Genomic DNA, 14,541 nt, shown 5'->3' with positions numbered 1-14,541 from the left:
GAAATAGCATATGAAAATATCAAATGTTAGTATGGTGTTAGTCCTGTTTCTCTATATTAGTTTGCTTAATGTAGATTTTCTAAAAAGTCTATATAAACAATGAGGATTAAAAACCAATGCTAAAAAGTAATGCTTTGAGAATACAATAATCTCTCTACAGTAAGCGATGTATAGGCTAAATTAGAGAAATATGATTTTGGAGAATAGTCAAAACAAGGTCAAACATTAAATTGTTGACCCAACTAGTGCAGACTGGCTAAAACTAATAAAAAGCACAATATTTCATTACATTTTGACACAAACTGACTGAGTAATGGACACAAATAGATCTTACAAAATAGCTGCTGTTGTGAAACAAATTTGAACTTTACAGTAAGTGGAATGTCATCATTACTGAAAGCAATAGTGTAGTCTCAGCTTGATAGGTCCTGTGGTTTTTGGTGAGATGATGTTTAGGCCAGACCAATTTTATTTCTTGTTTGACACATCATGCGAGCCATATTTTTGTCAAACACAAGAAAAAACCCACAAAAACAAGTTTTCTGAGGACAAAAATCCTTAAAACAAGAAATAAAATTGGTCTGGTCTCATAGCAGATTCACATACAAGCTAGGTGAGGTGAGCTAAAAGTTCCTATTTTTTATCTCTGATCTCATCTTACGCTTGCCTGCATGCTTTTTGCACCTGAGGGAGTCTTAATAATGTGTAAAAGACATGCTTTCTAAAAATAAAGTGGTGATCAATACCATTGTCGCATTTCCCATGAAGATTTAGATGTTAATTATCGATACATGGAGGATGATAACAAGCACAAGGGTGATATGGTATTGTTGCTCTGTAAACCTGTCATGAACAATAGGTTAGGAAAGAGGGGGTGGGGAAAGGATTGGCAGGTGGGTAGGAAGGTGGGTGGGTAGGGGTGGCACTGGTAGCACAGTTGTCAAAGACATAGCCATTCACTTTGGGGGCCATAGAAATGACAGGAAGGCCAACTCTACTGATTTCAGATTTCTCAGCACCATATCCGTGCTCTTTGGTTCTGGCAATGTGATGTTAACTATTCCATCAATATCATTAACTGTGGAGACTTTTTTTTAATAAAAAAAAATTAGAGGTGACTTTGAGTTCATTGTGAAATTTCTTGTAGTTACAGGATTTAGTAGATTTGGTCTTCAGCAACCCATGTTTGTCATGAGACGTGACTAACAGGGTCAGGTCGTCAGGCTCGCTGACTTGGTTCACACATGTCATCCTGTCCCAGTTGCACAAATTGATGCTCATGATGTTTATCACTGGATTGTCTGGTCCAAACTTATTATTTACCGACTGCTACAAAATTGCCCTGTGTGGTATTGAAACACAAACAAAACCATTCAATATCCAAACAAGTTCAAACTGGATCAAAACAACACCAAGTTCGGGAATCAAACCAGGTCTCCATTGTACAAGATGACCGCACTAACAACTGAGCTACCTTGAACCCGACCATAAGCACAGCAGGATATAAAACTGCCTTCTGTCATTCAGTGTTTGTCACCTGTAAAGGTATATAGATTTAGGAGGGGTCACTTTACACAGACTGACCAGGAGAGACCAACAATGGACCTTAAACAATCAAATACCGGAGTATAAAGAGAGAGACAATATTTGCACGTACAGCCAATAATTCATATACAAACTCAGGGGGCAAATCCATAAAGCTTTCAAAGATAACAAATAAGTAATTTTGAATTGTTTTCACTGGGTCAGAAAATAAATATCTTAATCACATATACTGAACAGCAAAAGAAATTCAACTCTGACTTTGTATAATTTTTTCAAATAAACAGAAAACATAAATGTGAAAGCTTACTTTATGAGATTACATTTTTTTCAAAACTTGCATTTCTTTTGCTGTTGAGTATAGATCTTAAAGAGTGAGTAAAGTTCTGGTAACAAGAAAAGCCTCCAAATGTAAGGTTCCGTTTAATTTATCTTAGTGCTAGAGCAATCATCCAACAGTCATCATTGTGCTGAGATTGTGAACTGAATTGTAGTACATAACAATCCAGGATCCCATTTCAAAAATCAATGTTAACATCAAGATCAAGAGTTATAATACAACAATCCTCGGCTACAACTGGAAACAATCCTGGTTTACAAAGATTGGAAACAATCCAGTGTTACAAAGATTAGGAACAATCTGGGGCTACAATAAACTCACTGATTTATTGCATTATAGACTTTCACAGTTTGAAAAATAAACGTGCATAAAGAGCAGATTGAGCAAAAGAACTTTTCCTCATTTCACTATGACCTAGGATCAGAGATGATTAAACCACACATTTCACTACAACATGTAGACAAAATAGGTTTATTTCCCCATGTGCCACGGATCCAGGCGAAGCTGACAGCCCATAACCCATGACTACAAATTCCCTGGGGCAACATCACTTCAGGTGTGCATTCACCTGTGACGAGGCCATAACGGTGCAACACTGCCGGTAACACCTGTATCCTGCAGCACCTCATCAATCAAAGGTATTCTGTAATGGGGGTGATGTAATCAACATATCAAGTACACGCCTTACACTTGGGATCTTCCGAGGAAAAAAGTTATGTAAGCCTGTAAGGCTTGGTAATTAATCAGCTTTGGATTATCATAATGTGTAAATACATGATGCAGAGAGTGAATTGCTATGGTGATTTAATTTCAAGATATCTTCTTTGATCTTAGCCAATTATGAATAAATTATAACACTTTTACCTATCAGTATCATCCTCATTTATCAAGGGAACTTATATATATCTGTACTGATAAATACCTTGGACCAATGTTTCCACTGCAGCTTAATTTTATGTCATCTTCTTTCGATGAATATGAAATAAAAATCATTGCACATGTTGACAGGAAACCTCTTGTCAGAAAATGGGGTTGTGGTTAAAGCTGTAACTTGTCATTTCATACACCCTGGTTTGAATTTCTGCATATGCTCAACAGGTACTGGAATATTGCTAAAAGTATAAACCCTCACTATTAAGATAGAATCACTAAAGATAAATGTAATGTTTGAATGAAGTGAGCGAGTTTGCTTTCATGTCACTTTCAGCAATATTCCTGCAACATTATGACAGATAACACCAAAATTGGTCTTCACGCATTGTACCCATGTAGGTAATCAAACCCAGGTCTTCTGCATGACAAATGAACACTTTAACCACTAGACTACCCCGACTCCCCTTCAGGGTCTGTAAAATAGGGAAACAAAGTCACTGAATATGGCAGTGAAAGGGTTAACTAAATTTATGTAAGTTTGTTAAGTATGTATACTTCAGTTTGAGAAGGATTACTTGATTCTACAAATTATTACTGGTAATCTGTCACAATTTATAGCAGTTTGAAGAATCTGAGGTCCTTAACGTCTTGTGAGTGGTATATGTGGATGTATGGACTACACAATGGCTGAACAAAGGTCTCCACAGTTGTAGTCATGTATGGGACATTAGAAGTGTCATGTCTTTGATGGAGTACCTGTTACTCTATCAAACACTGTGTTTGTGTGGGGTGTATGTGGTGTATTTTGTTACCTCTGTCAGTAAATGTCAGGGGAACATGGTGGAGCTGTGAATAGGCATGTTGACATACAACACTACACATCACTCATATACACAGGATAACCATAGGTGTTTTCAAAAATACTAGTAAACATACAACTTTATGTTTACAATATCTTGTTTACTGCTTTAAGCGATGTTTCAATGTAGATTCATACATCGTTATCAAGCTACATTGAAAGTTGTGTTTTCATGCTAGAGATCATCATCAACCTATACTACAAGGCTGGAAGGTCAAGAATACCACATGACCAACACACACCACAAAGCATCACTCATTTACAATGAGACCACACACACCTATGTTTTCATGTTAGAGGTAGTCATTAACTTATATTACAAAGCTGGAAGACCAAAAGTACCACATGACCACCAAACAACACAAGACATCCTACACATCACCCATTTACATATTGACCATGCACAATTGTGCTGTTCATGTTAGAGATAGTGATCAAATCATTTTACAAACCTGGATGACCAAAAGTACCACATGACAGACCTACAACACTACACATCAGTCATTTACAGAGGGACAACCATTTTTGTTTTGTTTTTTGTTTTGTTTTTTTTTTCAGTTGCATTTTTCATGTTAGAGGTAGTCATAAGCTCTTATTTAATGGCTGAAAGGCTGAATGTAGCCCATGACAAGAATACATCACTCTGAGATTCTGGTCTTGAACAGCAAATCAACACCTAGATTAAACCTAGACTAGTAACATCGCACATAGAGGGACCATGGTGAGTCAGTGAGTCAGTCAATATGGTTTTATCACCACTTTCAGCAATATTCCAGCAATATCTGGATACCAGATATGGGCTTCACACATTGAACCCAATGTGGAAAATCAAACCTGGTTATCAGGCAATACAAGCAAACACTTTCACTACTGGGCTACCCCCAAAGCTGGCATGACAAGCTAACATTTTATTCATTTAGCTACCTCACTGCACTTTAAGAGTGTGAAATAAACATTAAAATATACTTATACATTAACATTCTGCTTCACACAAACATTAAAATATAAGTATATATAAAAATACGTGCATGGCTGACTTTGGAAGGATGTCATTATTACATTCTGAGTCATCTGAAAGCTATGGCTTTCAGATATATTTCAACAACAATAAACTCGGTCTCTGGAGCGTGACTTCCCACAACACATCCCCAACAAGGACAGTGAACGCCGCCAACCCGACAGAACACACGGAACGGATGCATTACTTCAGTACCTGCACGAAACACTGACAACCAGCACAGCCTTCTGGGCACTCGGTGCATATAAGTCAATATCATCAACTGTACTAATTGGATATTCCATCTTGTACTATGTTAATTTCATCACAGGAATTATTTTCAGTCAAGAGTGACTCACTATCGTCACAGCTAAACGCCTGCTATTGACAAACCCTTGTTGCACTGAGGGTCACAGGTGCTATTCTTTAAAAGCCAATCTGGAGGCTGAAGATTTTCATTGAAGGATCTTTATTTGATATTGTCCGATCTTGAATTGATATTGTCTGATTTTAAATTGACACAAATACAAAACTGATGACAAAAACTCTAGTAATAACACTGAATCATCATCCAGTAATGGAGATACAAGTATGTTCTATCCTGCTTTAAGCAATAATACAGTAATATCACAGACGGCGACACCAGGAATCTGCTTCACACACTGTACCCATACAGTGTATTGAAAATAGCGAGAAAATACTTTAATCCCCACTCCTCATCCAATAACATTACTGGTAGTAATCACAATAACAGTCAAAATAACAATAGACACATGTAGTCCATGCTTTGGGGGTGACTATAACTAATGATATTTACCTTGGGTTCTGGGGTGCATTTTCCACTCCCTTGCGAGTATACAACTCATGTTACCTGTCTGTTACAAAATCTCTTTCTATTACAGAACATTAATATATGTTTCCTTTGTTTTGTTTGTTTCTGTATCCAGTGAAACATATGTAAGTATTGACATTCCTTACCTTACGCTTCTCCATGCCTCCACGTGCTAGGATCTGTTCGTAGCGCATCGTTACTGTTGTAACACTCCCAGGTGAGATGTATGGTACTGTAGTAATCAGTGGCACACTGTAGTAATCACTACTGCAGTCACTAAAGTAATAGGTCCACCGTAACAAAGAGATACACAGGAAACTTTTCTGAAGATGCTGAGCAAGAATTCTCAACAGATGAAGATGACTGAGAGACAGGCTGATCTGTCAACTGTTTGTACAACACATTCCTATGTTGTTGATGTTGTAAGAATGTGATGACAACTGAGATTGTTCAGCATTCAATAGCTGGTCATATGGACAAGAAAAGCATCAGATACACATCCACTGTGTCCTTCCTTTCTTTGATTTTAGAATTCGATAATTTTTAAACATTGTTTCTTTACAAGAAATGATGTACTTCAAAGTCTGTTTTTAGATCAAATCACAATTTGATGAGAACTGAGTCAGACATTGTTGAAATCTTGTTTACAAGACCACCAGGTTTCTCAAGATGTCCTGTATGTTCCTCTCCTTTTAGCTTGGTATCACAGCCTGATTAAAAGCAAGAAAGATACTGTCCATTTGTTGTAACAAGACCAGTCAGGTCTGTTGAGAAACAATCTCCCACTGTCAACTTCCTTGATATCAGAGCTTGATCAGAATTGAGAAAAGCTGTTCCTTCCAACATCAGCTCTGTGATAGATACCGGATGTCAGCAGCCATATGACCTTCAACACACACACACATACACATGTGTGTCGCCACAGAGTACAGTGACATATCAGATACGACAGGCAGAAGCATCAATTAGGATCAGATTGAAGTGACTAGCTTCAGACGCAGACCTTGCACTGAGGAAGAACAGGACCTCCCGGGACAACACCAGCAAATATCCAGATACCCCGGGGCACTTCTGTCACCCTCAACCAGTCACACATGTGTTTTGTTTTCTCTTCACTGAGAGGCTAAATGACCTGAACAGTTCAGGAACAATGCAGGTATTTGAATGGGTCTGACAGGTGGAGCTAGGAGTTGGCCCTTGTTGTGTAATAATGCACAGACTCCCTCCAAGCTGATGCAGGCCTCAAAGCCTTTGGGGACAACTGTAAATCAGGGTGGGTTTTACAGGTCTATCTTATCACAGTACCAGGTAACAGATGCTGAGACAATGGGGTGACACTAGCAGAAAGAAGAACTCTACTTGAATTAACCAATTTCACAGAATTTGAAACAGTTTCATATGTTATCAGAGCAAAATTTTGGATAAAATCTGAAAAGGGTGTAACATTACAAGACCTGATATACTGTATACAATAACTAGAAACTTCCCAAAATAGAGGTGCTAGTTGACAGGAGAAGGAGAACTTAATTTATGAAAATAATCACCTCACATTAGCTGGAATTAGTTGATACAAGTATGTTTAAAATAAAGGACAAAAGCTAAAAAAGCTGTAACCTTAAAAAATAAATACATCAAGACCCGAAGATGAAGTACGACATCTGAAAATTGCAAGAAATAATTGGTACAGAAGTTATGAATATACAAGGGATGAAAAAAACAACTCAATATATATCACTCATCTCACAGTAACTGGACTGATTTTCATACCAGCCTGCTCAAAACTGTCAAGAATATAAAACAGTGTAACATTAAGAAAATACAATATAAGGATCGTAATTAAAATCTTTATAGAATATTACATGTTGGAGACCCAAGAACCCTACTTTAATTTCTTAAAAATTTCAGACATATTGCTGAAATCATAATTCTTGAAAACAGCAACCATAATTCTTGAAAACAACCAAATCATTAAATTAAAGAATCCAAAAAGTGTTCACACATTTGCAAATGTGCCGTTAATTCCGATCCATTGAACCAATATGTATCGAGCCACACCTCGGGTGGATTCTACAGATAAACATTGTCGCAACAAAGAGGTGATGTGGAGTTCTTGTAAAATATATCACCCACTTCAACAGTTGATGTAATCCCACCATCAAAGCAGTCATCGACCCATACAACGACCTTTCATCAGCGAGTATAGTTCACAGCACCTTCAATCAAGCAAATCTCCAAGGGTTGTATAACATGATAAGTACCCGGACCATTTATCAGAGGAGGATATATATTCCCTGTAGGTATTGACAATGAGACAGGAATCAATGACCTCCGTTACAAGGGGGAGTAAATAGCAATGACCTCCGCTGCATGATGAATTTTACAGATACATGCTACCTGACCCACAACTAAATTTATCAGTGCTAGTGTTGTGTTAACAGATAACATACCTTCTTGTACTGGATTAGTACATTCCTTCATTTGAAATTTAATGATTTGTTCTAGCAGTTCTATCTCAAGTCTGAGCTGGACTGCTGGAATTCTCATGTGGTCCGTGACAATTATTGGGAAGGTTGGATAAGGGGGAAAGCTGGGATTTTTAACATTTCAGTGTTTTGGTTTTATCACTTAAATGGGGAAGACATGCCCACAAGACAGATGCCATTGAAAGCAGTGAGTCAGTGAGTGGGTCAGTAGTGTATTCGCAGCTATCGATTATCAGAGAGCTCAAAATGATTGATTATTGATTCAGATTAAAAATATATTCATTTTGAATGTAATCGTCAATGTGAAGGGTTTTCATTTTTTTTGTTAAAAGAAGTGTTTTATAACTAATACTGTCATGCAATGAAATGCACACATGCAAGAAAGACACTGGAACTGTAATTAAACAATAAAAGTGGTTGAAAGTTTACAATGTGCATAGCCTTATGCTGTTGAACGCACCTTTATACATGAATACTTATAAAATTTAATGGTTGGTTTACTTCATTTAAGTGTTTTATACTAAAACCACAAAATTCTGATTAATAACAAATATCTTTTTTTCACAATCAATAATTATCATTTATACAATAACACATTTATACTGAAAATGATCTCCTGTCAGTTGTAAGATTCAGGACCTGGGTAAATCAAGACTAGATATTTAGGGCTTTAGAACTCTAGGGAAAATAATTCAGGGTCAGGGACTGTGAGACAAACTAGGGTATGGAACTGACAAACCATGAAACGTTATTATAATGAACTGGGATTCACACCATTACTATAGGATTCTGCACCCCTAAGGGGAAGTAACTCGGCAAATTCTGGTTGCAGCTCTACTGTACAATATAAGACAACAAATAACAAACTTAAAGAGAGATAATGTGGACACTTGCTTCTCCAAACTAATCTCTGAGTATAAGTGAGCACCAACAGCATCCATAATTACAAATGTAGACATGCATGTCCACAACTCAAAAACAATACACAATTTGACAAATTGTTCTGCTGACAATAGTTTTGGTTTTACTTCAGAAACAACGTTTACTGACTGTTGTATTTTTTCATACTTAGTACTGTTCAAAGCTATCTTTAATGTTGTCCAGTAGGAATGACAAATGAGTCAACACCTGTCCACTTGTTTAACCAGATAAGATCCCAGTCAACAAATCCTTCTGGGCTGCCAAATTCCAGTAGCCAAATCTCCCTTTAAATGCCATCACAAATTGACAGAGGTCGTCTGTGTCATTAATGTCTAGATGGGAGCAAGTATCAGTCTGCATCAGTATTATCAGATGAAAATCACCATTACCGGGGCCGGCACAAGATGTCACAAGCACAAAACACCTTTTACAATTACAGCGTCATCTTTGATCTTTACAAAGTGGTGCTTGGTCGACTCAAGTCCCGACTGAACAGTGCCCCAGTATCAAAGTGAATGCTAGAGTAACTCAATGTAGTATTAATGGACTCCGCAATCACAAGATAAGCAGCATGGCAGATATAAATACCGCTCATACATGGGTCTCTCTGGGGTCTGGGTCACATGAACGTCCTCAAGGTGTTCCAAGCACCTGTCGAGGTCACTCACTGGCAACCACAGTATCCTGGCACGACCTTATTGACATTGCTCTGGATTTGTCCAGGATGTCACTTGACAGACTTACATGCAAGGTGTATGGCACCCTTGGACATGGTCAGTGGAAAACATGGCATGTTAAATGAGCGAGAAGAGACGGAGATGATTTATTGATTGTAAACAGCAGAGCAGATCGGAGATCAATATCCAGGTGGAAGTGATGGGGGAATTATATGGGTCTGGACATGCTGAGATAATTCATCATATCCTCAACCAGGGAAATACCATCAATAAAACCCAGAAAGCAATGGAAGAAAAAAAATCAATATTAAAGTTCAAATGTGAAAACCTTCAGTCAAGGTGACAACAAGTATTTAGGAAATGAAAAAAATGAGCATTGGAAAGTTATCAATTGGATCAAGAACTCCTATTATTCCAAAGTCTTGATTCCCAGAATCTCTGAGAGAAGGGGCATGATTTTTGGCCATTTTCTGGTTGTGGAACATAATGGGCTTCATATATCAGAGGTGGCAGGGTAGCCTTGTGGGAAAAGTGTTTGCTTGTAACCCTGAGTTTGATTCCCCACATGGGTGCACTGTGTGAAGTCCATCTCTGGTGTCTTCCCTCACTCCATCCCACCAAAAACACCCCAACCCACCCCCAACCCCCACCTCCACACACACTGACTGTTTTCATGTCAGGGAGTAAACCTGAATGTTCTGCATGATAAGCGAACACCTTAAATCACTGAGCTACCAACATCACAGTAAATTCCAGCATATCAGTGTAACTGGTTCATCATTTAAAGGCGTAAACAATCTAACAACCATACTTCAATGATGACTGACTGCCAAACACAACACTGTGTAAAATTTTCCAATTAGTTCGTCACCACAACTTTTAATAAAGTTGAAATGCATAAAACAAAATAAGACCAAATAGTGAAAACTATACAAAAAGGTCCAGTCTAGCCTCTATTTAAATACTTCTTATTCCTGAAGATTTGAAACCCATTTCTGGTGTCCTCCTTTGTGATAAAACCAAGCTCACTCACTTTATATTTAAACAAATGTATTTTAACCAACATTCAGGAAATTTCAATCTAAAAGACTTCAACGGACGAGTCAGCTGCATTGTGACCACTTTGAGAATCAAACCTAGGTTTACAGGCAACATTACAACATTTCATGATCCTACCGTCTTGTAATTTGACATCAATGTCCCTGTTCATCCCGTAAAGGAGAAAACTATTAGCCTTGGTGATTAACACACCTCATTTGCATAATGTATGACTGTATAATACTTCTCTGAGTAAACATCGTAAGGACTTTTGTAATCAAAGCCAGATCCCAAGGTCAGCCTCCAGTCAGATAATTTGCATATTCATGACCGACCAGGGAAGATTAATGTGCCCGAGGATGTGTATCCTACTTCCCCAAGGATGAGGTTAGCATGGTGTCGATGTTACGACATGGACCCTAGTGAGAGACTGTGTAACTAGCGAACACCCTACATGCAACACATCCGCTCTGCAGCCACTGGGTGATTGACGAGGAAAATTAGGCAATTAATTTTATTGACAAGCCAAATTAAAGAATTACGTGATAACCGTGCAACACTTCAGAAAAACCTGTCTCATACTAAGCGAGGTGTTGAATTGGATGTCAGTAATATGTCCGAGGTGTAGAAACAAGAGACAGACTGACATGGGGCTAGTGTTGAATAAAAGAGATATAAAGTTGAGGTTGGCAACATCATAAACTGTTTAATGTTTTGGGGAGCAATCTGTTACAGTCCAAATCCAGATTCCAATGAAAAACATATACAACATCTGTACATGTGTAGCTGTTGGTCAGCATGGTATTGCTACATTATTTTATGCTCAGTTTTGCCACATCCCTCCAAAGCCCTTATGTCATGTCCAAAGTGCCTGTAAGTGTGGAATTGCTCCTACACTGTACTGAATGTCAAGACCATGGATGTATAGCAAGTCTATCCCATGAACCAACAAGTCCAGTAGACTTGCTCCAAGACTGTACTGAATGTCAAGACCATGGATGTATAGCAAGTATATCCCATGAACCCTGGAAGACTAGTAGACCTGCTCCAAGACTGTACTGAATGTCAAGACCATGGATGTATAGCAAGTCTATCCCATAAACCGACAAGTCTAGTAGCCTTGCTCCACAGACTGTACTGAATGTTAAGCCCATGGATGTATAGCAAGTCTATCCCATAAACCGACAAGTCTAGTAGCCTTGCTCCAACACTGTACTGAATGTAAAGCCCATGATGTATTGCAATTCTATCCCATAAACTGGCAAGTCTAGTAGACTTGCTCCAAGACCATGTGGATATTGATGTATAGTGACTCTATCCTTTAAAGCAGGAAGTCCAGACAAGAGGACAGGACACCAGTTTGTTATTTCTATTTTCAGTACTATTCATTATTACCAAAGAGACTCACTTTAAACATTCCACTCTTACTTATCTAGACAATACCTGATACACAATGCAACATTCAAACTCCATGTGAATCACACATGGAAACACTGAAGTCAACCGTGTTGCCTTTACTGTCATTTTCTGTCTTGAATTGCTAATGTACCCCAGTACAGTGGCACTTGCAAAATTACTTGCCCTGATAAGTTTTCCACTATACCAGCCGATTCTCTTGTTGATTATTCAAATAAACAACATAACTAAGAATAGAACTGGACACAGGTACAGCGTGATATACAAATTAGCTTGCACGACAGAAAAACCACTAAACTGGCATGTCGGGCAATGGGTTGTTTCCACCCCTGGTCCAAATGTTCATGTTTCGGATGACCACTTAAGTCCAGTTAGAATGAAGGTTAACTGGTGTAAATATTCATGTTGATCATCAAATATATCAATTGTTTGCCACTAATATGGCAATGTTCCCCTTCGCTAAAGAAGAATGAAATATCGACTAAATATTCACTATTTGGCCACACACAAGATGCCTGAAAGACTGATGTCTGCATAATCAGCCAATGTAGACTGTCAACAAAATTGAAGACACTGGGTGTAGTGTTTCATTTCCAACGATGGTTCAATATCTCACATGTTCAAGACCAAATTTTGGTTACCAAAGTTGCCAATGTTCAATGGCACCACTTTCGCAGGTTAGTGTAAGAGACGAACAACTTTGAACCTGTCAAACATTTTGGTTATTAAAGTCAGATATGTCCAATGGCACCAGGAGTGTGACATGTGTACCACATACCTGTATGGGATAGCCGCTCTCACTCCCAGAGCCACTGTACTGAGAACCGCTGATCCGGTCGGCATACTGAGGGTATCGCTGAGCAAGCACCGCCATGAACTGTTCACGTTTACGATCTGGTTCCTGCAACATGGCAAACAAACCCATATGTATGTACCTCTTTTAGTTCCATAAAACACATATTACACATATCCATAAAAATGAAAAACAAATGCTCAAATGAATCTGCACAAATTGTCAAAGATATGCTGCACAGGACCTGAGACACTGTCAAAGTAAATATATCACATTGGATCTGAAAGCCAAATATTTGAATCATATTCAAACATGTGTACCATGCTAAATCTGAAACACAGTCGAACATTTACCATATAGGATCTGAAATAGTCAAACATTCATCATACTGAATCTGAAACACTGAAAGTCAATATATAACATTAGATCTGAAAGTCAAAGAAATACCACAGTGAATCTGAACTATAGTCAAACATATATCCTGCTGGATATGAACGATAGTCAAACATATACTCTGACGATCTGCAACACAGTCCAGCATATATCCTGCTGGATATGAACGATAGTCAAACATATACTCTGATGATCTGCAACACAGTCCAGCATATATCCTGCTGGATATGAACGATAGTCAAACATATACTCTGAGTATCTGCAACACAGTCCAGCATATATCCTGCTGGATATGAACGATAGTCAAACATATACTCTGAGGATCTGAAACAGTCCAGCATACATCCTACTAGACTGCATATCTGAAACACTAACAAGCATAAAGCTGTTGTGATTGTGATGTTTGTGATGTTTGAGTGGAATGCTGTAAATGCATGAAGCACTGTGTCAAACTCAAGAAGCAGACATCAATCTTCAGGTTTTTACAACACTGAACACAACATGAAGTTACATTACTGGATATCAAATTATCTTCACTGTTTAAGGCAGCTACATCACATTTCTTCAATTTATGTTCTGTTCTTTTCACCTTGTCATGATAATGTTGCGACATTTAGAGTCACAGTAAAAATATTAATAAAAGATACAGACACTTGAACCATCTTCCACCACACACAAGCTGTAGAAAACAAAATAGAGTTTTTTTCGCTTGCTCCAGCACTAACAATATTGGTTGTTTGCCAGTTGTCTAATGCCATGCTCATAAGTATTCACCTATAGGGCGGCAGTCAGCAAATAAACGGGTCTGGACCAGACAATCCAGTGATTGACAGCATGAACATTGATCTAAGCAACTGGGATATGATGTGTGTCAATCAAGTGAGCAAGCCTGACTCACCCCAAACCCTTTAGTCGCCTGTTATGATCATTGGTGATGGGTAACAGAAGACCAATTCTAACCCTGATCATAACACATGCAGCAGTACAAGTGGAATCAGTCTGCTTCAAGAGGGACAATATCTATGTAGCCTTTCATAGAATAATGATCTGAATATGAAAGAAAAATAGGAAAGATTTTTTTTTTTAATAAAAATAATTGCATTGCAGGTTTGATAGGTTCAAACATTTGTCTTCTGACAGCAGCAAGTTATATTGCAGGACCACCCACACCATGAGGCGGGGATTTTCTCACTGCTCAGGGTGAATAAATGCCAAAAGAAATAAACTCTTGTGCTGCAGTAACGAGGAAAACCTTAGTACATTCCTCTAAAACACAGAACGACAGATACTTGCACAAGTTCATTCCTTCTAATTGCAATTTGGCCATGTCAGCTGGTCAGATCTCCCCTGGGCTATCTCCTGGTAATGAGAGCCATT

General features: G+C 38.2%; 1 protein-coding gene across 15 annotated transcripts in view; it reads right to left on the bottom strand.

Moving 5' to 3' along the window:
* LOC137256363 (coiled-coil domain-containing protein AGAP005037-like) overlaps window positions 1-14,541 on the bottom strand; it is a 240,659-nt gene that overhangs the window by 56,535 nt on the left and 169,583 nt on the right. For 14 of the 15 annotated variants that reach the window (XM_067794154.1, XM_067794160.1, XM_067794165.1 and 11 more), the window contains exon 3: window positions 12,757-12,879. In XM_067794154.1, the coding sequence (XP_067650255.1) occupies window positions 12,757-12,879 (123 nt within the window). Of the gene's footprint in view, window positions 1-5,589; window positions 5,614-12,756; window positions 12,880-14,541 lie in introns of those variants that run through there. The other variant, XM_067794170.1, reaches the window with a different exon arrangement.

The sequence above is a fragment of the Haliotis asinina genome, chromosome 11, assembly GCF_037392515.1.
Source record: "Haliotis asinina isolate JCU_RB_2024 chromosome 11, JCU_Hal_asi_v2, whole genome shotgun sequence".
NCBI classification, from domain to species: domain Eukaryota; kingdom Metazoa; phylum Mollusca; class Gastropoda; order Lepetellida; family Haliotidae; genus Haliotis; species Haliotis asinina.
Note: the sequence above shows the minus strand (reverse complement) of the source record. Positions and strands in the feature narration are given on the sequence as shown.